General features: G+C 39.4%; 1 protein-coding gene across 1 annotated transcript; it reads left to right on the forward strand.

The window, feature by feature from the left end:
- The first annotated feature begins 2,611 nt into the window (after positions 1-2,611).
- LOC134634161 (B-cell receptor CD22-like) lies at positions 2,612-25,663 on the forward strand. Its single transcript, XM_063483222.2, has 7 exons — positions 2,612-2,657; positions 2,784-3,167; positions 4,112-4,414; positions 4,487-4,756; positions 13,316-13,621; positions 13,710-13,964; positions 25,242-25,663. The coding sequence occupies exons 1-7, from the start codon at positions 2,612-2,614 to the stop codon at positions 25,661-25,663; spliced, it is 1,986 nt and encodes a 661-aa protein (XP_063339292.2).
- The last annotated feature ends 359 nt before the right edge of the window (positions 25,664-26,022 follow it).

Consider the following 26,022-nt stretch of genomic DNA (forward strand, 5'->3'; position numbering starts at 1 on the left):
AACAACAAACTGAACTGGTATGTTTGAATGTCTATTCTACATACATTTGGACTTTGGTCCTATGGATAATGATAGAAACAACTGGAAGAGACATTTATGACGCCCTGCAGAACTTAAACCACTCTGCAGAGAGACGTGTGATTTACATGTCTTGCGGAGGAGCACCACCAAGCTGGAGTGTTTTTGAAAATGTTAATTTCTCTTTTGACCACTAACAATTCATTTGTTTGCTTGTAGGATGCAGTTTACCGTTGAATGAGATCAATGAGAAATTGTACATGTGACCAGTACATCGGACCCTTGACACCCTTTACTCCCTACTCCAGATGTTCTCTGTCTAGTAAACAGTCACGTACACTGGACAAGTCACGTAGCAGTTTTGAGCAAAACAAGTTGAGAAACTGTGAGTGTATGTGTGCAGGCCCCCCCTTATGTGTCTTAGGTGTTATCCTCAGTTAACCTCATAGTGCTGGGCCTACAGGCCTCCAGGCTGTGATTTTATTATATGTGATGTGCTCTAGTGTAAACAGATATGAAATCATCTTAACATTAGCTTAACTTCCTCACCTACCCATAACTTCAGCCCCCCAATTAACAACTCTCTAATGAACACTATGAATAACATGAATACAGTTAAACCTGCAATGAAAGATTATTATGCCATTACTATATGTGATTAAATACAGACTATAATATAACACCAACCGATTCATTAAATGCTTTGATGAAATGATAATGATGAATGATGATAATTGTGATAATACTGGTTATGAATAGAACCTGAAAATAGAAAAAACATCCTCCTTTTCACAACACACACACACACACACACACACACATCACACACACACACACACACACACACACACAGGGTATTCTTTGTTCACATGCATACCTATATAAGATGTTATATGTTAATGAACCTATGCATATTCATGTAGCCACAATAAAAGAGCAGTGTTACGGGGGAGCGGACGAGAGCAACTGAGGTCAAGCGAAGGAACGGCGCCTGTCCAGTTCTCTCCCGTGCACGTAAAACATAAAGAGCGTTGACTACTTATGTCTTGCTTGCTGTGTAATTACATTGCCTTCAACGTTCCAGCGAATAGGGTTAAGCTACAAACCTATCAGTGGGGGGCGGCATCACGGGCATCGGCAAAAAAAAAAAAAAAATTGCTCTTACTCATGCTGCCCCGACATCATGCCAGCGCATATTGGGAATGGCATAGGCACCGATCGGTTTTCTATAGCCCATTTGCTGGGAGTAAGGGCGCCCTCCATTTGCGAGGTGCGCCTGCTGCTCCCAGCACAGGGAGGAGAGGGCGGGGCGGCGGGGGATTCTCTGGCTAATAACATGGTAGAGGAACTGCTGAGGGGTTTCATGCTCATTTTGTTTGGCGCACATGAGATCTTGGAATAGTTCTGTGCTGTTCCTCTCACCTAAGTGCCACTGAAGGAATCCCCTGAGCTCAGCCACAGCCATGTCTTCTTTATTGACAAGAATTTCCTTGAAATCCCCTGGCTTTATTATCCTTAGAAGACCGCTCACAATCTCAGCCTCAGTGAAACTGTCCTTTTTAGGGCGTGCTCATGTTACTTTTCATGCTTTCTTGACTCTAGCGGTGCACTGAATGGCACAGCTGTAAAGAGGAAGTGCAGGGAGGCAGAGACATGTGACACAGGCCTGCTAAGTTTTACCATTGATTAGTTTCTGAGTATTGTTATTCATGACAACCCTAATAACTTGTAACAGATAACTGCTGATATAAAGTGACTTTCATATTGGAAGTTTTAAAATATATTCACTAAAGTTAAACTTGCAGGCTTTGAAGGAGTGAAGTTACCAAAAATCTCTGAGCGTGTGAACATGAGCTTACACTTTTAAACCTGTAAAGCCTGAAACACGAAAGAACTGCCAAATAATTTATTTTTTTTAATAAATGAGTGTTTATTAAAAAATGTTCATGTAAAAATATGAGTTTTAATTTGTATCATATGTATATTGTTTTTGCCATTTATTGTTTGAAGATGTATTGGGCAACTTAATTACAGAAAAAAAATCACACTGATGAGTCTCACAAAATTTTATTTAGAATATGACACACTTGGTGTTACAGCTTAAAGAAAGAATACTAATTCATTTCCTCTTTAAGGAAGTTATAAGCAGAAAGAACACAAATGAGTTTAGTATGCAGAAGTTTAGTCAGTGGGTATTTTAGTGCTTCCTTCTTCTGATATGCTGACCACTAGTTTACATGGTTTTTTGTAATTTTCCTTCATTTCACTCTAAAACTGTGAGAATAAACTGGGACTTGTTTGGTAAGGAAACATTTGATGCTTTTATTTAATGAAACTAAAGCTTTTATTTTGTGATTCTTCTTTTAGTGCACTGAAAGATACATTTATGTCATTTTCTTTCTTGGTGATTTAGTTTTACTCACAAAAACAAACTCTGTTGTATTATTACAACAATAATGTTTCCTTATGAAAGAATGACAGCTCGTATTGCACAGAGGAAGTTTGGATTATGTTTTATTGTTTTAGTTATGTGACGTATTGTTTTTTATTGTTTTAAAGACTAATGAATAATCTCTTCAAACAACATGGTGACATGCCGACAACTGTCGGCATGTTGCTGATTGTCCTCTTTGTTCCAGGTGAGCTGTTTGTTCACTCATTCACAGACATGGAGTCATTTTACAATCTGAACTTTACAAACAAAATCTGAAAGGCCAGTGAAGATAAAGTCAACAGTTTAAGAATCACGACACTGTATTTTACAGCTGCTTTGGCTGATTATCCTGAAGGACCAGACCTCTTCATAACTGCACCAAAGAAGCTGGAAGCACTGAGTGGATCTTGTTTGCTAATCCCATGTAGCTTCAGACCCAAAGAAGGACAGACATTTATCAGCACAAGAAAAACCTTTGGAGTGTGGATTAAAAATGATTCTAAATTTGGCATTTATCCAAACAATGTGATCTTCAACAGTAGTGGAGCAGTTAGCATCTATCCAATGAGTATTACTGGGAACCTGAGTCAGAGAGACTGCACCACTCTGTTTTCTAATTTAACCACCACATACACAGACACATACTTCTTCAGAGCAGAGAGTGAAACATTCAAGGCAACAGCTGCTTGTGATCCTCTTCAAATAACAGTCAGAGGTGAGTTATTTTTTAATAGTTTTATCCATTAATGCTCTGTACTCCTCCTTCTCGCCAAGCAGAGGGGAGAAGGCTACAATCGCTGAAGGCATTTCTCAGCTCTTTCCTGTCACCATACCTAAAGGCTTTATTGTTTTTGTTAATCAGTTCTTCCAGGTTACTACTGATCCAAAGCTCATTGTTTACAAAGCAGTATTCAGTCCATCAAATGTTAATGTTCTCGCCACAAAGCACACTCCAGTCTGCAGTTTCAAAGAATAAAGAGGTAAAATGAACTGGAAACATCAATCATGGAACAGAAAGTTAAACCAATAGAAGACATGATAGAAAACCAACCTTCAAACTAAAACAGGAGACAAATTAAAAACACAGAGACAAGAAGAATGATACCTGACTAAGACATGGAACAGACACAAACAGAGAGAAGAGAGAGAGGGAGGAACAGACACAGAAAGCTAAGACTAAAAGAATAAAACATCAAAACATGAAAAAAAAGTCCTGGATGACAATTCTACTCACTACCATAACGATGGGGTTATAATTAATAATCATGAACCTAAAATCATACCAATAAAGACTAACAACATAAGAGAATAAGACAGAAATCAAAACCTGCATTCAAACGCTCACACAAACTAGGAATATACAAATGAAAATACGTCACATAACTAAACACCAGAGAGTGCACAAATATATCCACAACTGTAGCTGTATTTTTGTGATGAAGTTGAGTTGGTAAAATATGTTCACAGACATCAAACCTGCTAAATTAGGCAAAACTACCTCTGTGTGTTCATTTAGGAGCCTTAATGAACTACACTGTAGTCTCGGTGAATACTGGGATACTGAAGTCATTTGATAATCAGCATAAATTATTGTTATTAAAATCCAAATATTGACTTCATTTATTTGGATACAAACTGTGTTTGATGTAAAAAACACAGATTCTCCTTGGAGGCCCAATATTACAATGCCAGGTGATCTGAAGGAGGAGTCTGTCACTATAACCTGCTCAGCTCTCACTCCCTGTCCACACTCCCCTCCTCAACTCACCTGGAATCTCCAACAAGACTCTCTCAACAAAATAGAGGAAAACACAGATGGAAGCTTTACAACTAAAATCCAGCAGAACATCACTCTGTCAGACACACATGATGGAAAGAAGATCAGCTGCTCTGCCAGATATCCTGTGAACCAAGGAAAAGACACCAAGACAGCAGAGACAGAAGAGACTCTCAGTGTTTCATGTAAGACAATCAGAGTTTGTTTTAAATCCTGCCAACTAATCATTATTTATTGGATATAATTTGTTTTTTCAGACACTCCTAAAGACACCTCAGCATCCATCAGTCCATCAGGTTTGGTGTCAGCAGGCAGCTGGGTGAAGCTGACCTGCTCCAGCAGAGCCAAACCTCCAGTCAGCAGCTTCACCTGGTTCAAGAAGAGCAGAGATGGAGCTGTGAAAGTATCTGAAGGAGAGATTTACAGCTTCAATGTAACAGATGGAGGAGTTTATTACTGTGTGGCCACTAATGATCTGGGTAATCAGACATCAGCAGAGATTCATGTGACTGTAACTTACAATGAAGGTAAAATTACTCAGCAGATTTTCTTTTGTTTCATTCTTTTTTTGTCTGTTCCAAATGTTTTTGATTGGATCCAACAATTGAAGTGATAAAACATTTTTTTCGATTGTTCTATTTTTTGTGATAAATCTCAGAAGAAAGCAGAAACAGAAGTGTGTTTTATGTGAGACTAAATTTGTGCTATGAAGTTCAAAGATTGTGTGGTTGTTCAGGTCTTATGTATTAAAGTTAGGTTTTTCTTGGATTTTGTTTCACCTTAAATGGTTTTATCTACTGTCAAATGTTCATTCTGTGACATACTGTGTTAATCACTCTAAAGTCTTGTTGTATTAAAGGTGGAAACCTGGTTGGTGTTTATACTATAGTGAAGACTGTGGGAATCATAATGCTCGTGAGCACACTGATGGTTTTTGTTTGGTGAGACAAATGTTTCTGTGATACACTCATGTGAAACCACAAACAAACTCATCTGTTGTAAAATAAAATAATTCATTCTTTCTTATTTTTTTTTCTGAATTTTTCCTTCAGCTGCTTCAGATCAAAACGCTCCAACAATCCAGAGACAGAAAGCTGTCAGATGAGCAGAGTCACATCACAACACATCAACTGAAGTTTCTGCAGGAGGACAAACTCCACCTGAAAATATCACTAAATTCACTGCAATGATGTTCAACAGTTTTGCTTTGAGTGTAGAGATGGTGTTGTAGGAATGGAGACATTTCCTTTGTGGACAAATTACTGCCGCTCCTCAACAGGACTGAACTTTTTAAATAGGACCTGCTTCACTCTAAGGTCAAGCATTTTATCCATGAACACTGATCTAACCCTACACTTATGTAAGACTGCTGCAGCAGGATGCTTGGACAGTCCTGTCAGTTTCCACTCTGTTACAGTTTCAGCTGTTTTCCTAACATTAGTATTAGATTCAGAATCAGACTCATCTTTATTTGGCCAAGTTTGTGCACACAAACAAGGAACAAGTGCAAGTTACACAAAGTCTTAAGAAACTATACAGAGTATTGGTGCCAAACTGAGTGGTGTAATATGCATATGTGATTTGACCTGAGTGATATAAAAGTGGGTCATTTCCCAGTGTTCATCAGAGTGACAGCCTGGGGGAGGAAACTGTCTCTGTGGTTTTTGTAAACAGTGGTCTGTAGCGCCTGCCTGAAGGCTGCAGTTTGAACAGTTATTTCTGGGATGTGAGGCGTCTGCAGTGATGTTTTCCACCTGTTTCTTTATCCTGGACTTGTACAGGTCCTGGATGGAGGGAAGATCCTCTCTGCAGGCCTGACTGTTCCTTATGAAAAAATGACAGCTTGTATTGCACAGAGGAAGTTTGGATTTGTTTTAAAGAATAACGAATAATCTCTTCAAAATCTGAAAAATTAAGTGATTAAATATCTGATGTGTGTTTGTAATTCAGGGTTTCAATAAGTTCCTGTGTGTGAACATGGTGACAGTCGGCATGTTGCTGATTGTCCTCTTTGTTCCAGGTGAGCTGTTTGTTCAGTCATTCACAGACATGGAGTCATTTTACAATCGAAACTTTTCTAACAAATAAATTCTGAAAGGCTGGTGAAGATAAAGTCAACAGTTTACTACTCATGACACTGTATTTACAGCTGCTTTGGCTGATTGTCCTGATGAAGCAGGATTGTTTGTTAATCCCATGTAGCTTCAGACCCAAAGAAGACCAAAAATTTAAAAGCAAAAGAAAAAGTAGCGCCGCTCACTCTTATTCAGGACCCGGCTGAAGTACGCTACCACCTTCTCACCATCCGGCCCGACCTGCGACAACATAGCTCCCAGCCCCACATTACTTGTGTCAGTGTCCAGGACAAAAGGCAGGGTGGGGTCAGGGGGGGCGAGGACTGGGGACTCTGTCAGCGATCTGCGGAGGGTGTTGAATGCCCGCTGACAGTCCTGAGTCCAGATGAAGTCACGGTCCTTCTGCAGCAGGCGAAAGAGGGGTGCAGCTATAGAGGAAAAGCCCTTCACAAACCTCCTGTAATAAGACGCCAGTCCGAGGAAGCTTTTGAGCTTTTTCTGGTCTGCTGGGGTGGGCCAGTCAATAATGGTGTGGATTTTTTCCTCCAAAGTGCCGATGCCCTCATGACCCAGTTTGTGGCCCAGAAACTCCACCTCCCTCCTCATGAAGTGGCACTTGTCTTGCACTTGGCTTGCTGCCATTCTCTCCAACACTTGTCTCAGGGCATCCAGGGTAGCATCAAAGGAGCTCCCGCGTACTAGAAGGTCATCCAGGTAGACCAGACACCGTTGCTGTGGGACACCAGCCAGCACCCTATCCATAAGCCTCTCGAAGGTAGCAGGAGCGTTGCAAAGACCAAAGCTCAGGACTTTGAACTGCTATAGTCCCCTGTCTGGACTCAGGGGAGAGTGGCACCTGCCAGTAGCCACTTTGCAGGTCCAGGGTGGAGAACCAGTAGGATCCGACTACTAAATCGAGAGACTCATCAATCCTGGGAAGGGGGTAAGAGTCCTTTTTTGTCACTTTGTTGAGTGGTCTGAAGTCCACGCAGAAATGCATCCTTGGGCTGTTTTTCTTAGGCACCATCACCACAGCGGAGGCCCATGGGCTGTCAGATGGCTCTATGATGCCTGCCTTCATCATTTCACACAACTCTCTGTCAGCAGCCTCCTAATGAGCCAGGGGCAGGCGGCAGGGGTGCACTTTAATAGGCTGGGCATCCCCGGTCTCAATGACGTGCTCTACCAAGTGTGTCAAGCTAATATCACTTTCTTTCAGGGCAAAAATGTCTCTAAACTCTTTTAGTACCTGCCTCTTTTAAATGAGGCATTAAAGTGATGCCACACTAGCAGTTACTTCCTGTGCAATATTTTTGTTGTGTGTTTCCTATCTGTGTGCAATTTTCTATTGGAACATATTACATGTTTTAAATTCTGCTAAAATGAAGATGAAGCACACTTATTAATTTAAATAACAAACAAAGAAACAGTACTGACTGACTTCCTCTTTTACAGGATATAAACAGGAAGGACAAAATTGACTTCATTATGCAGTGTGATAGTCAGTGGGTATCTATATTCCTCTCTTGTTGACATGACAAAACTAGTTAGCAAGGTTTGTTGTAACTGTTCTGTTCTTACTGTTTCAAGCACAGCTAAGTAGACAGATAGCCTTTCGACAAGTGTCAGTTGTGTTGTCTCCGTCTCTAAAGTTCCCTTCAAACTGCAAACAGACTGCTGAAAGAAATCAGCAAATATATCCTTTTCAGATACTCATTTACATATTTTGCCATCTAAAAAATGGTAACACACTATAAACACAAACAATGTAAAAGAAGTATATAAATTTTAACTGTTTTTTTTAAATAAACTCTCAGTCATGGTCCCTGTGTCTCTCTGGCTGGCTCACTCCAGGCCACATGTTGTTTTCGTTTTGTTCTCTCTTTCTCATAACATAAAACACTCAAGGCCAGTGCTTTCTATGAAACGACACATAAGGATAGAGTTGGATTCAAAGAGACTCTTCAACTATGATGGCACATATGAGATTTACTTTCTGATTCTGGCTCTGCCAAGTCCTAACTAGTTACTGCAACTATGACCTGAGAAAAAAAATAGCACCACCTGCTGGTGAGTTTTAATCTCTGTAGTAACTGCTAGAGGGCTACAACTTAATGTCAACACCTTAGGTAATATTGGGAAGTATTTCTTGGCTTTGCCGTATGTTCAGTTGTATAAAGATACAATTACAATCTTAACTTAACTTAGAAAGAAAACTAAAAAAACAAAAGAGCCAGCATCTTCATTATTGTAATTTAAAATGCTTAACAAACAGAGGAATACAACAGCCGTTTTTTGGTATACCTGATATCCCTATCTTGGTTTTGTCCCTGCATTATAATGTGATTGGTCAGTGGAATGTTGATTTAACTGATTAGTCCGGGAAAGTGAGTTAAGAAACATGAACACTGAAGTTTTTGGTTAGTCTTCAGTAAAAGCATGTTATTTTTATAGTATCAGTAGTATCCACTTTTATAGTGAAGTGGATAAGGGTATTCCTCCAGCTCTTCATTATAATTTAAGTTTGGTCTATTTTATTTCACAGAATCTTCAATATTTTAGTGTTTTGGGGTAAATTTGTAGTTTATCATCAATAGGAACACAGTAGAAAGTAACTATATTATTTAGATTATCTAAGTGATTGTTAGGAAGTACTTCTTCTTTTGCCTGTTATAATGATATACTAAATTTGCCTGCATGAATGCGTCATGGCTCTTGTGTGCTCACTCACTCAGTTGACAATGGCTGATCGTAAACCTAGTTATGTGTGGAGCTGTTTCAGTTCACACAAACTGACACACTGATCTTAATGACAACAAATATCCTCTTGTAAGATTTTATTTTGGTATACTGTACTTGGTTTTAATTTTTAGTTTTTATATTCATCCACCAGGAGGAGCTTTTACCATTCAAAGCATGCAGCAAATTTTCACACTTTTTACTGTTTTCTACAAAGATGTCTTGCTACTGAAATAAGTGTGTGTTACCACTGATGTTGAATAATGGTGTATGTGTGTGTGTCCAGTTTCAAGTCTTTAAACCAAGAGTAACCTTTCAGCACTTCAAAGATACCTCTGCAATAAGACTCACGACAAAACTGGACTTTATTTTGGTTCTTCCTCAGGTACTTTGTAGAATTGATGTGCGAAAATTGCTCTTCATCCTTAAAATGGAGAGAATGTTGTCTCCAGGAGTTTAGCTGATTTAGGGCGGCAAGGTATGGTGGGTGTGTTCCCGTTAAAGAACACGGAGGCAGCTTCCAAGTTTAGGAGATTTATTCAGCTGTGGTCTTCTGGTATTCACACACAGCAATAAACCAAAACCCACGAGATGCTGGTGAGAGGACACAAGGAAAAATGCTGGCTATTAGCAGCTACAAAGGCAGACTAGCAGCACACGGCACAGAGTGGCGCATTCAAGGAGCGTAAGCATAGATATGGTGAGTTCAATGACGTAGGACATATCAATACAGACATATCAATTTCCACAAACACTATCTATAAACAAACCACAACACTTCAACCAAGCAAATAACGTGTAAACAGTGGGCTTTCTAACAATCCTAGTTCTCCATCCTACAGTGGACTAGATTTCATTTTCTAGATTTCATAGGGACCGATGTAGCATTGGGAGAGCATGTGGAAGAGAGATTTAAGGGGAATATTCTTGACAGTAGAGTAGTGCAAAGCAGCCAGTATTTATTTTGGTATTTGTTTTTGTTGAGGGGGGAAAAGTATTTCTATCTGTATTTGAGTAAAATTCAAAATAGGCGTAAAAATAATTTTTTTGTGTTACACTTCTAATTTACGTTGTTGTGTAAGTATTCTTTAATTATATCCATTATAATAATTATGGATATGCAATATTGGTTGACATTTTTCCATAAATCCAGCAATGAAAATGTAACAAGGAACGACAAAAAAAAAAAAAAAATAATAATAATAATAACATAACAGCCATTACCCCATTCATGGTTAAACCAACAAATAATAAAATACCATTGTGAACATTATGAACCCCACCACCACCCGTCCTTGTTGGAGGATGCTGAACAGACAGAATAAAAACAAACAATACTTCAAAGAACTTTTTTTCTTCTGAAAGAACTTCTTTCTAATGCAGAGAATTCCAAACCTCAGACACAAAGGGTTTTTTATGTTTTTTTTTTATTTTTTATTTTTTATGTTTTTTATTAACCATAACCTATTAACCATACCATATACGATATCTTCTGCCAACATACTCTCAGTTAAGTTAGATATTTCATTGCCACATCAGCCAGGGCTGGCTGTGGAAGCATAATTTTTGACCAGAAGGTCACTGCAGGATCTGAGGTCAGTGATTCAGTGCTGTCCTCACCTAAGTAGCTCTCAACTATCTTGAGGGAGGTCATAGCACCAGTGCATATATACCAAGTGCATATATATAGGGCAAAATCACAACAACAGTCGTTACAAGGCACTTTACATTGTAAGGTAGACCCTACAAATAATACATACAGAGAAAAACCAGACAACCATATGACCCCCCATATGAGGAAGGACTTTGGCGACAATGGGAAGGAAAAACTCCCTTTTAATATGAAGAAACCTCCGGCAGAACCAGGCTCAGAGAGGGCCGGCCATCTGCTGCGACCGGTTGGGGTGAGAGAAGGAAAACTCTTTTATATGCTGCAGGAGATCTTTGCCCTGGCCGGGGGTCCGCCATCTCCTGTATAGGAGGCCGTCGTGGGTCTCCAGGTTGTTGTACTGGGAATAGTAGGCCCTCACTTCGGGCCCCTGTCCCGACACCCCCGTCCAGTCTGGGCGTCGCACCGCCTCCAGCCAGGTCCCCACCATTGATAGTTCTGGTTCTTATCAAAACCAGAACTATCAATACCAGAAACACACAGTCGCAGAGAGAGAGAGCGTCACCTGTAACCATGGCAACCGCCTGGAACAACAGAACATAGCTTTAAATGTTAAAGGGCTGAATAATGTTGTTAAAAGGCAAAATATTCTTTCTTTCTTGAAAAAGGACAGAAGAACACAAATTGCTTTACTTTCAGAAACTCATTTAAATGATTTGGAACACTCAAAACTAAAGAGAAGTTGGATTGGCTAAGTTTTTTACTCATCCTATAATACAAAAAGTAGAGGAGTAGCTATCCTTATTCATCGCAACCTGCCTCTAACCATAGAAAAAATTATAAAAGATAATGAAGATAATGAATGATAGAGAATCTATTGCCATAGGCTGCATTTATGGTCCAAATTCAGAAGATGTCTCCTTTTCCCCAGTCTTTTAACCGATGTTTCAGTCATAGCCTCTCCATATTTGGCTTTGGGAGGTGATTTTAATTGTGTTCCTGATCCTAGGGTTAGTAAATCTCCACCAGGGGGGTGACTTATCGCCAAAAAGCCTTAGACTGAAAGAGTTTTGTTGTGATCTAGAACTTATTGACTCCTGGCGAGTAGCTCACCCTACAGATAGGGATTTCACTATTTTTTCTTGCCCCCATCACAGTTTCTCAAGAATAGATTTGCTCCTGTCATCCAGGACGGTGCTGGATAGGATGGAAGAGTTCTCAATAAGTTCTTGTCCATTATCTGACCATTCAGTAGTAAGTATAAATATTCACCCACCTTCGTCTTGATGCATTCTCAATCATCCAGTAAAGTAAATCTCCAAAAGTTGATTCTGTTCATCTGGACGTAGTGTTTTGTGGGAGAAACGTTTTGTCACTCATCCAAGTGACTTCTTCAGTCTCGCGAGATCGAAGAAGTCACTTGGATGTTCCAGACCCAAAGAAGAACAGAAATTTATCAGCACAAGTGAAACCTTTGGAGTGTGGATTAAAAATGATTCTGATATTACCAAAATCAAAAACAATGTGATCTTCAACAGTAGTGGAGCAGTTAGCATCTATCCAATGAGTATTACTGGGAACCTGAGTCAGAGAGACTGCACCACTCTGTTTTCTAATTTAACCACCACATACACAGACACATACTTCTTAAGAGTAGAGAGAGAACCATTCAAGGTGACAGCTTGTGATCCTCTTCAAATAACAGTCAGAGGTGAGTTATTTTTAAAATAAATTAATGTTTAATAACAAAATGACAATAAACCACACTGAAATAGTTTTCTGTATTCTAAAATATCCTTTTTTCAGCCTAAAATTTTCAATACAGTCACAGTGATTTTCCTGATTTGCATTTCATATCTTAACTGTACAGAAGTCTTTCCAAGGCAGTCAGTATCATTTTTATTTTATCATTTTACCATGTTATCATAGTTTTTATTGTTTCATAACATTTGAAAACAGTTTCAGTGTGTGACAGGTTTGTACAGAACACAGTCTAGTTTAAAGCCAGTTTTATTCTCCGTCTCACTTCATGTTAAATGTGTTCAGAGCATGAATGGACTTTTAACTTCCATTTCTGCATCCAGCTCTACTGATGGCTTTCAGAAGTGTTCCTGAGCTCATGCAGTGATTCTTTTGACAGAACTGTCTGTGTTCAGTGCAGTTTGACCTGAGGGCATGAAGATCACTGTCATTCAACAATGATTTTAAGATTTTTACTTCTGCCAATTTGCCTTAAACTGTCCATTCCCTTCACATATTTACTCCTGGCAGGCTTCACTCCTATTATGTCCATGCATGTTAATGATTAAACTTATTATTTGTAAGACATGAAATGATGACAAAATTAATATCACAACGAGGTGAAAACTTATTTGAAATCAAAATCAATCCAATAAAGTAAAATAAAAATAATAATAACTATCATATAAAATATTTCAAAATCAGAACAAAAACACTGCAACACCAAACATGTGACAACAGATTGGTTCATAATAACAGTGCAAAGAGAAGTATGCATTGCTATGCAGTATACTGGATTGGTGTGTGTTAAGTGCAGAGTTTAAAAAAATTGTTAACAGAACAAATGATTCTACATTAGGCAGATATAGTGTATTATACACTGTATTTATTTGTATGTATTTGCAACATCTTCGAAACCACAGATTCTCCTTGGAGGCCCAATATTACAATCTCAGGTGATCTGAAGGAGAAGGAGTCTGTCACTATAACCTGCTCAGCTCTCACTCCCTGTCCACACTCCCCTCCTCAACTCACCTGGAATCTCCAACAAGACTCTCACAACAAAATAGAGAAAAACACAGATGGAAGCTTTACAACTAAAATCCAGCAGACCATCACTCTGTCAGACACACATGATGGAAAGAAGATCAGCTGCTCTGCCAGATATCCTGTGAACCAAGGAAAAGACACCAAGACAGCAGAGACAGAAGAGACTCTCAGTGTTTCATGTAAGACAATCAGAGTTTGTTGTTGAACTGAATCATATAGAACAACATGATTTATGGCATATGTCTTTCTTTTTTTTTTTTTCTCCAGGTGCTCCTAAAAACACCTCAGCATCCATCAGTCCATCAGGTTTGGTGTCAGCAGGCAGCTGGGTGAAGCTGACCTGCTCCAGCAGAGCCAAACCTCCAGTCAGCAGCTTCACCTGGTTCAAGAAGAGCAGAGATGGAGCTGTGAAAGTATCTGAAGGAGAGATTTACAGCTTCAATGTAACAGATGGAGGAGTTTATTACTGTGTGGCCACTAATGATCTGGGTAATCAGACATCAGCAAAGATGAATCTAACAGGTAAACGCAGACAGCATGACAATAATCAATTATTTAATAATGTTTAATAATAAATGTATGCAGAATTATGATTAACAAGTTTTGATTTAACAAAAAAAGTTTGGTGAAAATAAACATATTCACAGAAATAAGAGCATTGCAAACAGGATGTAAGAGCTTTATGGAATCCTCATAAAATTCAAGTGCAAACAGAGAAAGTAGAAATAAAGTGCTTATAATACATTAATTCAATTCAATTTTATTTTATTTATATAGCTCCAAATCACAACAACAGTCGCCTCAAGGCGCTTTATATTGTACAGTAGATCGTACAATAATAGATACAGAGAAAAACCCAACAATCATATGACCCCCCTATGAGCAAGCACTTTGGCAACAGTGGGAAGGAAAAACTGCCTTTTAACAGGAAGAAACCTCAGACAGAACCAGGATCAGGGAAGGGCGGGGCCATCTGCTGTGACCGGTTGGGGTGAGAGAAGGAAAACAGGATAAAAACATGCTGTGGAAGAGAGACAGAGATTAATAACAAGTACGATTCAATACAGAGAGGTCTATTAACAGATAGTGAGTGAGAAAGGTGACTGGAAAGGAAAAACTCAGTGCATCATGGGAGTTCCCCGGCAGCCTACGTCTATTGCAGCATAACTAAGGGAGGATTCAGGGTCACCTGTTCCAGCCCTAACTATATGCTTTAGCAAACAGGAAAGTTTTAAGCCTAATCTTAAAAGTAGAGATAGTATCTGTCTCCCAAATCCAGACTGGAAGCTGGTTCCACAAAAGAGGGGGCTGAACACTGAAGGCTCTCCCTCCCATTCTACTTTAATGGGAAGTAGCTTTTAACAAATAACCAGCAAATAATTATTGCTGATTATTTGTTGAAGTCTGGTCTTCTGCATTTTTATTTTTTTGAAATCAGAAATTGATCTGATAGCGAAACCAAGGACACTGCTTGTTCATATGTTAGGGATTCATAAGTTAGCAATGCCAGAAAGCGTACACTACTTTATCGTTTACCATCATTATACAGTGCTCTATCAATAAGTCAGGAAAGTAGAACTTGACAACTCATGAACTTATCAGGAAAGCTCTTACTTTGCTAATGAGAGACAACTTTGATTAAGGGTAAGTAGATTAAAACAGATACAGCACCTTGAACCTAATAAGTGACTTTAAATAAGCCTCAACACAGTGATAAACATGATATTTAATAAAATGTTTTTGTCACTTGTAACTTTGTTATATCTGTAGTAACAGAACAGCCTTCATCATGGTGGGCTGCTGTAGGTGGGATCAGCGGGATCATCATATTCATCTGTATGGTTTTTGTGTTTTGGTAAGACTCACATTAATGTGAAAATATTTAATTTCTTCTCAGTTTTCTTAATTTCGTGTGTTCCCCAGATGTGTCCTCTCTGCCTTGATTGTGTAGATATTTTCAGATTCTTCAGCCTCTGTTCTTTGTTACATCTTCGTCGACTATTTTTACATGTTGCGTGCTTTGTGTTCAAGTTCCCTCGTCTAGTTTCTAGTTTTAGTTCCTGGTCCTAGCCATGCTGCATTATAGTTTTGTATTTTGTTCTCAGGTATATGAATTCCAGCAATAAAGCTGTCGTTCAGTTCACTTTATTCTCTGAAGTCCTGCACTTGGGTCCGTGTTCGTGCTTCCACACAGCTGTGACATGACAAGATGTTATGTTAATTCATTCTTCCTGAGTTTCTGAAAAATTATAGTTTTTCCCCTGTGAGTGTCTTAGTTATGTAGTTAATTCCACACTTGTCAAATCAACATAAAAAAAATTGTAGAAAATGTTTCAGGCAGATTGCTTTGGAGATTTTTTCTTATTATTACTTCTGAAAACTTAAGAGACCGTCTATATTTTTTATAGGCAACTAAAATCAGCACGTCGACCTTCACATCAGACATGGGTAGGAAAACTAACTTTTTGTTGGTAATATGATTGTAGTTATAGGAACTGCACTTAAAAAAAGACAAAGGCTTGCTGTGGCTGTTTTCAAAAGCATATTTGTTTCTTAGTGTCGTCTCATTATATCATCAGCAATTTTTCAAGAAACATTTCTTCATTACATTTCAAGTTTGGTGTATTTGATTTCACAGAGTCTGTCTCTTCAAGAAGCAGCCAGAACTGCAGAAAATGAAGACGTCCATTATGGAGAGATTGACTTCTCCAAGCAGAGACCTTCTTTAGACCCAGTGCAGGAGAGCACACAGCAGCAGGATTTGGTGTTTTCACAGGTCAAAGTGTGCAAGACTCCAAACAGCTTAACACAGACATGTGATGGGCCAGAGTGTATCTACGCTCAAGTGCAGAAGAAATGAGTGTGTGGAAGCGTCTGTGGTTGAACAAATGTCACAGAGAAATGTTCTCTTTCAGTTCATGACAGGAACCCTGAATAGCTTGTTCAGGATATTCATGTTCAGGTTGTTAAAACAGTTCAACATAAAATTGAGACAATTTTGAATTTTACATAATATCCAGTATAGAATATAAATATCCAGATTATCTGGATAAATCGCTTCATACAGGATATGAAACTGAAAATCATTTTTAGGTTTCTGTGATGATTCAGCCATCAGATGATTCTGCATTTAAAATGTCATAGAAATCACTGCTTGTGTCAGGAATTTTTCCAGAAGTCACTGTAAACTGTTCACTGTGCCATCCACAAATGCAGCTTAAAATCTGTTATGCAAAGAAGACACCGCATATGAACACCATCCAGAAATGCTGCGATTTTCAAACTGAACATCCTTTTTGCATTTCAAACCTCCAATCAACTGGAAACATTTGGCACATCATGAAACCAAAATATGACAAAGAAAACGGAGGACTATTTTCTTTTTGTTCTGAATATATCAAATATGAGAAGACTGTGTAATTCACTTCACTGTCTTTTTTAGCAGACACATAAATGATCTTTTTTAAATACACATCACATGTACGATAAGACGTTCATGGGCGTTGTTAACTGCATTATTGTAACTGTTCTAAAGATGGTCTCATTTTACTCAAACTTTTATTTTGTTATTTTTCTTTTACTGCACTGACATGTAGAGATCTTATTTACCAGTTTTTAGATTTTGAGTTTTACTGTTTTAGTTTCATTCAGAAAAACTTGAATACTGTTGTGTTATCATAGTTTTTACATGTCAGCATTTTGAAAATTCACAGATGTTAATCACTTGTGTTAAAATAAATACAACTGTGCTTGCAAAGGCCAAGTTTTAATTTGAATTAAAAACAACCAATGATCTGTAATAAATGAATAGACCCAGATTAATGCCAGGTCGACTGTAAATATGTAAAGACTGGATATTAAGTATGGAGGGCGCCAAATGTATTAAATAAATGCAATAAACTGTCAAGAATGGATGAAAATGAAAAAAAGGAGAAAATATTACTTAATGAAATAAGTAAATACTTCATCAATTATTTTTTTTTAAATTATTATTTCCAATTTAAATTCATTAGTGACACATTAAAATAATTTTTTAGTTATTTCCAGTCAAACAGATATGAAGTGCTGGAGGAGTGGACTTTGGGCAGTAGGGTGTCCCAGAACATTTTTCAAATCAAAAGTGTTAATGGTGGAAGAGGAGCCCCAAGTTTATACTCAGTTTTCGTGTCAACAAATACGCTAATATTTTTTTGTTGTTGCTGAGATTGTAGTGTGTATGCTTAAAATTTCTGATCAATTTGTTACAATAGAGCCCATTTTCAATAGTGCTTTCATGTTTTTGGAGATGTCTGTTACTCCTGGTCTAACAGCCAGCTCACCTCATCAGCTGTCATCTCACCTGGTTGTCAGAGCTCATGATAACGCCGACAACACCTGGTTCCCAGCCCACTGCCTTTTTCTCAATATGCACGCCTGTGTATCCTGCTCCCTTGTGGGCTCCTGAAATGTCATCAGCCAGAGATTAAGTGCTGCTCAACTGTGTTGAAAACACCTGGATGTGTTCCCTCTCTACACATTCCATCCATAATGGATTTTGCATCAGGATAATAGTGTCATGGTCCTGCAGTGTTGGGAAGGTTACTTTTAAAATGTATTCCACTACAGATTACAGAGTACATGCCCCAAAATGTATTTTGTAACGTATTCCGTTACATTACTCAATGAGAGTAACATGACAACTCGTACTTTTCGACTCTCCTTTTTCTCCCTCCTCGCGCTCACAGACACATAACGGGTATGGCAGTCCATTCTCCCTGCAGCACGGACTACACTGCCCATCAGGCCACATTCTTTAGGGCGATGCTTGCAATACTCTGCCTATTGCCTTCATATTTAATTATTTTGAATAATAATTTGTAAAAATATTTCTTCATGTCATTAGGCATCCGCAAGTACAGGTGACATGGGCCGCGAGATTGAGACACAGGCATTAGAGCCTCTTAATGTGTGTTTTGTTTGGGTTTCCACCGGCGTGGAATTACCAAAAATAGAGAGGGGACAGCCTAACATATGAAACAGGAAAAGACTGCTGTGTAATCCATTTATTTCAACAAAGTAACTGTATTCTGAATACCACCTTTTTAAATGGTAACTGTAACGGAATACAGTTACTCATATTTTGTATCTTAAATACGTAACGCTGGTACATGTATGCCGTTACTCCCCAACACTGTGGTCCAGGGCCTTCGACCCAGTGTTTATGTCTTTTCAAGGTTAATTTTTATTCTGTTGTTTAGTGTCCATCATTGTTCTGGTTTTCTTAGTTTACTCTTATGTTTTGTTATATTTATACTTTCCAGTCTTTAATTTCCTGTTACTGTACCTTCCCTGTGTTCCACGTTTCTCGTTAAGTTAAACTTGTCTCCATGATCCATGTTTCTTTTCTGTCTCCTAAGTCTCCATGTCTGTATCTGCCCTGGTCACAGTGTCAAGCTCGGGTGTCGTAGTCTTCATCTCCATGTTGGTCGTGTGCTTCCTGTTTTGTTTCATTTTTTGACAGTCTCTCATCCTGTGTTCATTGTGTTCAGTGTTGCTTCTCCTCTCCTGTTATGTCTAATTAGTTCCTTAAGTGTTTCCTAGCTGTCTCCACTTCCCTGATCTACACTGTGTATTTATAATGTGAGTTTCCCTTTGTCCCTTGTTGATTCATCTGTTTATCTTCTGTCATGTTTCATGTTTCAGGTCTTCACATTCCATGTACATGTGCGTTTCTTCTCCAGTGTCTGCATTTGGATCCACTCTCTCCACTCCACACGGTCTACCAGCGCAGACCTGACAAAGTGTTTAGTCTTTAAACTTTTAGTCAATTCACCAGTAAAACCCCTGAATAAAAAATTTGCTCACAGGAAGATGGAGTGCCTTAACGTGATTTTTATTGAACTTTCTTTAACTGGAATTTTTTTTAAAAAATCTAAGAATTCACACTTCTTCTTTTTTTTGCTTAAAGAACCAAATTTATAATGAGGTAGAAGAAAAATATTGTTTTTGTTCTCATAAAAGTCAACATACTCCCAAACTATTTATGGCAGGAATCATATGGGAGTATTTTGCGTGTATACATTGGTCACTGCTTGTGGAACAAAAAACACACAAATCAGATTAATCAATTGATCTAATTTGTGTGTTTTTTCAATCAATCTGATTTTATTCTAGTAGACTTCCAACATTTATAAAACAGAGCTGGTGTTTAAAACACAGTTGAATAAGTATTTAAAAGACAAATAATTGAATAATTTCTGAAGCAGGCTGCAGGTTAACAGTATTAACATGTTGGTTTAGACGACTCTGCTCCTTGTGAAAATTCTAAATCCAAGTGAATTAGATCCTGTGTTTAACCTCCATTGAGAGATGAAGGTCAGAGGATGTCTTGCAAACTTTGTGCAGGGATTTTGGCTTTTTTGGTGGTAACATGAGTTCTGACCATCCGGTCAGCTGACAGTTAGAGAGGCAAGGTGGCTGTTAGTCCAGGAGGAGTGGATGGAAAACATTGTAGCACTTTTGTAGGCTCTGTCTTGACAGCTAATCTGTCATCGGCCTTGACAGATTTGTGTGTGACCGTGTCTCCAAAGCATCATTATACATGACTTTGAATAAAAGAAAGGGTATTAATGGTTAAACACAGAACCACAGTTCACATGTGATTGTGCTGATTAAGTGAATTATCCTTAATACTGATTTAAATGTTATCATTGTGTTTAAGTTTAACTCACTGTTACGTTCCCCTAAAAGGGTCCAGGTGGTGAGGGGGAAGTAACAAAATGTGTCCGGGTTAGAAAAAGGAGACAGAGGCAAAATGGTTAAATTAAAGAGTTTCATTAAAGTTTCCATTAATAACTCAACTTAAAGAGACGGGCAAGCCGCTATCAACATTTAAAGAAACAAAACAAAACTCAAGCGTCGGTCAGTAAACTGAAAAGTAAGTCAAAAAGAGATTAGTAACCAACAGTGTTGGGGAGTAACGGAATACATGTACCGCCATTACGTATTTAAAATACAAAATATGAGTAACTGTATTCCGTTACAGTTACCGTTTAAAAAGGTGATATTCAGAATACAGTTACTTTGCTAAAATAAATGGATTACACAGCAGTCTTTCCCTGTTTCATATGTTAGGCTGTCCCCTCTCTATTTTTGGTAATTCCACGCCGGTGGAAACCCAAACAAAACACACATTAAGAGGCTCTAATGCCTGTGTCTCAATAACGTGAAGAAATATTTTTTAAAATGATTTAATATGAAGGCAATAAGCAGAGTGTTACAGGCATCGCCCTAAAGAATGTGGCCTGATGGGCAGTGTAGTCCGTGCTGCAGGGAGAATGGACTGCCATACCCGTTATGTGTCTGTGAGCGAAGGAGGGAGAAAAAGGCGAGTGGAAAAGTACGAGTTGTCATCGATCAGAAATGGGAGCTGGAAGCATGTAAATATAATAATAACCATTACAGCCAAGAAGAGTGCCTGACGAGCCCAGTTGTAAGTAAGCCTAAGTAAGACTCTACTGTACACTGTGTTTGTGTTTTCCTCCGAAACAATAAGTTCCGTTGGAGCAGCCTTTCAATGCCTCTCTCTGTCTCTCGCTAGCAAAGTTGACCCAGACAACAAAGTAAAGCTATTTTTCGCTACGAGCCCGACATGAACCCGACGTATTAGCCTGAGGTCCCTTTACTACGGTTCGGAGCCACGGACCTGTTTTATATACGCGCGGAATAGTTTTCTATACGAGATCGCTGCAAAAAGTGCAGCCTTACCTAATGTCCACCCTACTGTTACTCATTTTATATTAAGATTTAAACATCTAGTTGGAATTGGTATGGCGAGTAACCTTGAGTAATAAATCACACAGCAATAGTACATTCATGTAGTTGTAAAAAAGCATGGTAAATATATTAAGTAATCCAAAGTATTCAGAATACGTTACAAAATACATTTTGGGGCATGTAATCTGTAATCTGTAGTGGAATACATTTTAAAAGTAACCTTCCCAACACTGGTAACCAAACACACTCCTCTCCACCGAGGAGGAGCAAGCAATCACAAAATACAGCTCACTAGCTGCAACCACCCAAAACTAACACAGCTCACTAGCTACAAACACCAGACACACAGCTCACCAGCTGTAACCACTCATATTGCACTCTGGCACCAGAGCTCACCTTTCTCTGCCCTTAAATACCTTTAATTGCTGATGTGAGGCAGCTGTATAAAAGAGAAAGGTGGCACCTCAGGCAGAAGAGATTGTAGGGCACGCCCACACAGGCAACTTCAGGAGGAGGCGCTGTTAGGGCCGTAACACCCCCTCCCATAAATACAAACCCGTGGTTTGTCAAATGGTTCTACCCGTTACGATAACCAAAACAATTAATCACTCACAGGATGTAACACTCATATGACAAATAAGGAAATCTAATCTAATAATGATTAGATTAAATAACACCTCACAGTGAAGAGTCTGACCTTGGTGTGTGTGAGTGTGCATGTTGTTGCCATTAGGTTGCAAAGGGAGTGAGTGGAGTCAGGTGGGTCTGTCAGTCATTAGGGCTGTGACTGTCCTGGGGCCCCAGTGGTGTTAAGTGATGTATTGAGCTGATACTGAGGTGAGGATCTGTTTTCCTGCCTGTCTGGACTGTTGTGTATAAAGCCATGTGTCATCTGCAGGAGGCAAAGACAGCACTGGTGGTATTGATATTATTGCAAATGAGTATCTGCAAATGAATATTGATTAGTATTTGGATACTGATTTTTATAGCAACCTTAGCAGCTTGTAATAGATTACTGCTGATATAATTTATTTCAAATATATTCGCTAGGTTAAGCTTTAAGACTTTGAAGCAGTAAAGTTAAAAAAAACTTTGCAGATGAGCATGTAAGTTTAGACTTCTAAGACTAATATCTCACTTCCTCTTTCAGCAGGTTATAAGGAGGAAAGACACAAATGAGTGTATCATGTGATTTAGTCAGTGGGTATCTCAGTGCTGACTTCTTTATGATATAATGACCACTATAAAAATCAATTATTTAATAATGTTAAATTAATGTTAAATTCTGTTGCAGAATTGTGATGAACATGTTTTAATTTAATGAAGAAAGTTTGGTGAGAATAAATGAAGTCTTACATATTTACAGAAATAAAAGCACTCTCAACAGGCTGTCAGAGCTTAATGTCACCCTCATAAAACTGAAGTGCAAACAGTAAGAGAAAGTAGAAATAAGGTGGTCATAATACAATAGGATAAATTGCTTGTTGAAGGCTAGTTGAGGTAGCAATGCCTTAAGCGTAGACTGATTTATCTTCTACTGTACTGAATATAATGCTTTAATTTTAAATAAGACATGTAATGATGAAGTAATGATTGAAATCATTACGTTAATAGGTAAGCGTTTGCTTTCATGACATTTGTTTGGATGTAAGTAGATTAAACCATGCACAGCAACTTGAACATTTGAAGTTACCTTCATATAAGCCTGAACACTTAGTGACAAACATGATATTTATCAAAGTGCATTTGTCACTAACCTTTTTATATCTGCAGGAACACATCAGCCTTTATCATGGGGGCTGCTGTAGGAGGGATCACTGGGATCATCTGTATGTTTTTTGTGTTTTGGTGAGACTCTCAGATTAATGTCCAGTCCAGATTCATTCCATCCATGCAATATCAAATTTTGTGTCACTTTTCTTCATTTTGTTTGATTGTCCATCTTTTTTTTTTTTACTTATTCAATATTAGTATTTGTTCTTTACAGCTTGCTTGAAACTGTTGATTGTTTCATTTTGACTGAACGTTTCATACAACAAGTGGAAGTGTTGAGATGTATTTTTTAAGTTTACAGCTTCAGTATTTCAGTTTTTGTATTACTGGGAAACCAAAGCTAAACCTACAGATGTCAGGTTGTAACATAAGATGCTCAAATTATGGAGGAACAGCGGCTCTACTCTGAGCCCCTCCCGCATGGCTGAAGTCATCACAATATCTCCAAAGTAGAGGCCAGCCAGCCTTCAGAGAAAGCTCATTTCCGTTGCTTGTATTCACGATCTTGTTTGGGAATATTATTATTATTATTTCAGAAAATTAAATACAACATGTGGTTTTATAGAAAGTTACTACATTTCATAAACTGCACTCATACATTTACAATATCACGTATTGTTTCAAAAGCATCCTGACTTCAGATCCATGTTTGTTATAGTTTACTTTTATCAACCGATTGATTATTGCATATCTGCAGATGTTGTCAGTAAAGCACTGACAACTCCTAGCACACTGTAGCTGAAGCAAATGTATTTTAAGAATGCTATTCATTATATTACACTTTTATATGGCAACATTTACATGAATAACATTTACCATTTAAAAGCAAAACAATATGAAAGCAATCATGTCTGGACACCATAATAACAGTTTTCTTTTTCTCTATATACGTCAAAGATGAGTAGATCATGTAATTTCCATCACTTCACTGGTTTTTCATTGATTAATTGGCACATCAGTGTGAGATAGGAGAAATGTGTATGTTCGTACTGGGAGTTATTAAATATATTGTGTAAGGTTGAGTTTACCATTTTAGACTGTTAAGGACAGCAGCAGGATGTGATGTATTCACAGGTCAAAAGGTGCAAGGCTAAAAAAACCCAACACAGATGGGTGATGGCTCAGTGCAGGAGAAATGAGTGTGAAAGTGTCTTTGGTTGAACAAATGTTGTTAGAAAAACATTTCTCATGTAAAGTTGCGAGAGACAGAGAGAGGCGTTGAAAGGCTGCTCCAACGGAACTTATTGTTTCGGAGGAAAACACGAACACAGCGTACAGTCGAGTCTTAATAGCTTACTTACAACTGGGCTCGTCAGGCACTCTTCTTGGCTGCAGTGGTTATTATTATATTTACATGCTTCCAGCTCCCGTTTTTGCTCGATGACTGATTGAGACTCCCTCCTCGCGCTCACAGACACATAACGAGTATGGCAGTCCATTCTCCCTGCAGCACGGACTACACTGCCCATGATGCTACCTGTAGCATTCTGCCTATTAGCTTAGCACAACAACAACAACAGGCGCTCTCTCACCCCGGAAACATGCAGAGAGAGAGCGTCACCCTGTAACCATGGCAACCGTAACGCTGCCGCCTGGAACAACAGAACGTAGCTGTCAAACAAACCCAAACAGTCCTGACCCGCCACAATATGAAACAGGAAAGTACCGCCGTGTAATCCATTTATTTCAACAAAGTAACTGTATTCTAAATACCACCTTTTTAATCGGTAACTGTAACGGAATACAGTTACTCATATTTTGTATCTTAAATACGTAACGCTGGTACATGTATGCCGTTACTCCCCAACACTGTGGTCCAGGGCCTTCGACCCAGTGTTTATGTCTTTTCAAGGTTAATTTATATTCTGTTGTTTAGTGTCCATCATTGTTCTGGTTTTCTTAGTTTACTCTTATGTTTTGTTATATTTATACTTTCCAGTCTTTAATTTTCTGTTACTGTACCTTCCCTGTGTTCCACGTTTCTCGTTAAACAAAAACATAAGGAGCACAAGTCCAGAAATACATGAAAAAACAGATCAAAACCAAACCAAACTAGACCTAACATGAGTCCATGAAAAGTTCAGGAGGCCGACCGTGCGAACGGCAACGGCGGTGACGGGCAAACAGTTCTGGAGGCCGACCGTGCACACGGCAACGGTGGCAATGGGAAAACAGTTCTGGAGGCCGACCGTGCACATGGCAACGGCGGCGGCGCAGGCAAAACCAATCAGGAGGCCGACCACTTGGAAGGCAGTGGCGGCCACTGAGCAGGTCCGGAGGTTGGCCGCGAAGCCAGCGGTGGCGGCGAATTCTTTCAGGAGGCCGCCCTCGACGGCCATGATGCCAACGTAGAGGCCTGGAAAGCGGCCAACAAAGGCGAGGTGGAACAGGCCGAGGTGGCTCTGACGGCAGTGTTGCTACCGCAGGACCAGACGAGGCAGGACCAGACGAGGCAGGACCAGACGCTGAAGCTGGACCGGGCGAAGGCGAAGCTGAAGCCGGACCGGGCGTGGATGAAGACAGAGGCTGGACCGGGCGTGGATGAAGACACAGTGGCGGAACCTGATGGCAGCGGGGCGCCTGCGGAACCTGACGGCGGTGATGCTGCAGGCGGTGATGCTGCAGGCGGTGATGCGGATGCTGCAGATGATGATGTAGAAGTCGCGGGGGATGATTCAGCAGGTGACGACTGAACAGACTTCCCCGGACCGTCAGCAGACGTGAGGATGTGCTGCCTGGGTCCTCCAGGACCCTCAGCTCACGAGGCGTGGCGCTGGGTGGGCTCCTCGGACCCTCCAGAGCAGACGTGGCATGAGGCTGGACGGGCTCCTCGGGCCCTCCAGCTGACAAAACTTGAGGCTGGCTGGGTTCTCCCGAACCCCCAGCAGATGAAACTTGAGGCTGGACGGGCTCCTCAAACCCTCCAGCCGACGAGGCAGGACGCTGGCCGGGTTCTCCTGAACCCCCAGCTAACGAAACTTGAGGCTGGATGGGTTCTCCCGAACCCCCAGCTGACGAAACTTGAGACTGTACGGACTCCTCAGGCCCTCCA

Source organism: Pelmatolapia mariae, linkage group LG9, assembly GCF_036321145.2.
Source record: "Pelmatolapia mariae isolate MD_Pm_ZW linkage group LG9, Pm_UMD_F_2, whole genome shotgun sequence".
Lineage (NCBI taxonomy): Eukaryota > Metazoa > Chordata > Actinopteri > Cichliformes > Cichlidae > Pelmatolapia > Pelmatolapia mariae.

Bases quoted from the DNA above. Each gene is read 5' to 3' on its own strand.
- LOC134634161 (XM_063483222.2), top strand. From the start codon at position 2,612: ATGCCGACAACTGTCGGCATGTTGCTGATTGTCCTCTTTGTTCCAG. The intron at 3,168-4,111 runs GTGAGTTATTTT...TAAAAAACACAG, and splicing joins TCTTCAAATAACAGTCAGAG to ATTCTCCTTGGAGGCCCAAT. The intron at 4,757-13,315 runs GTAAAATTACTC...TCGAAACCACAG, and splicing joins GACTGTAACTTACAATGAAG to ATTCTCCTTGGAGGCCCAAT.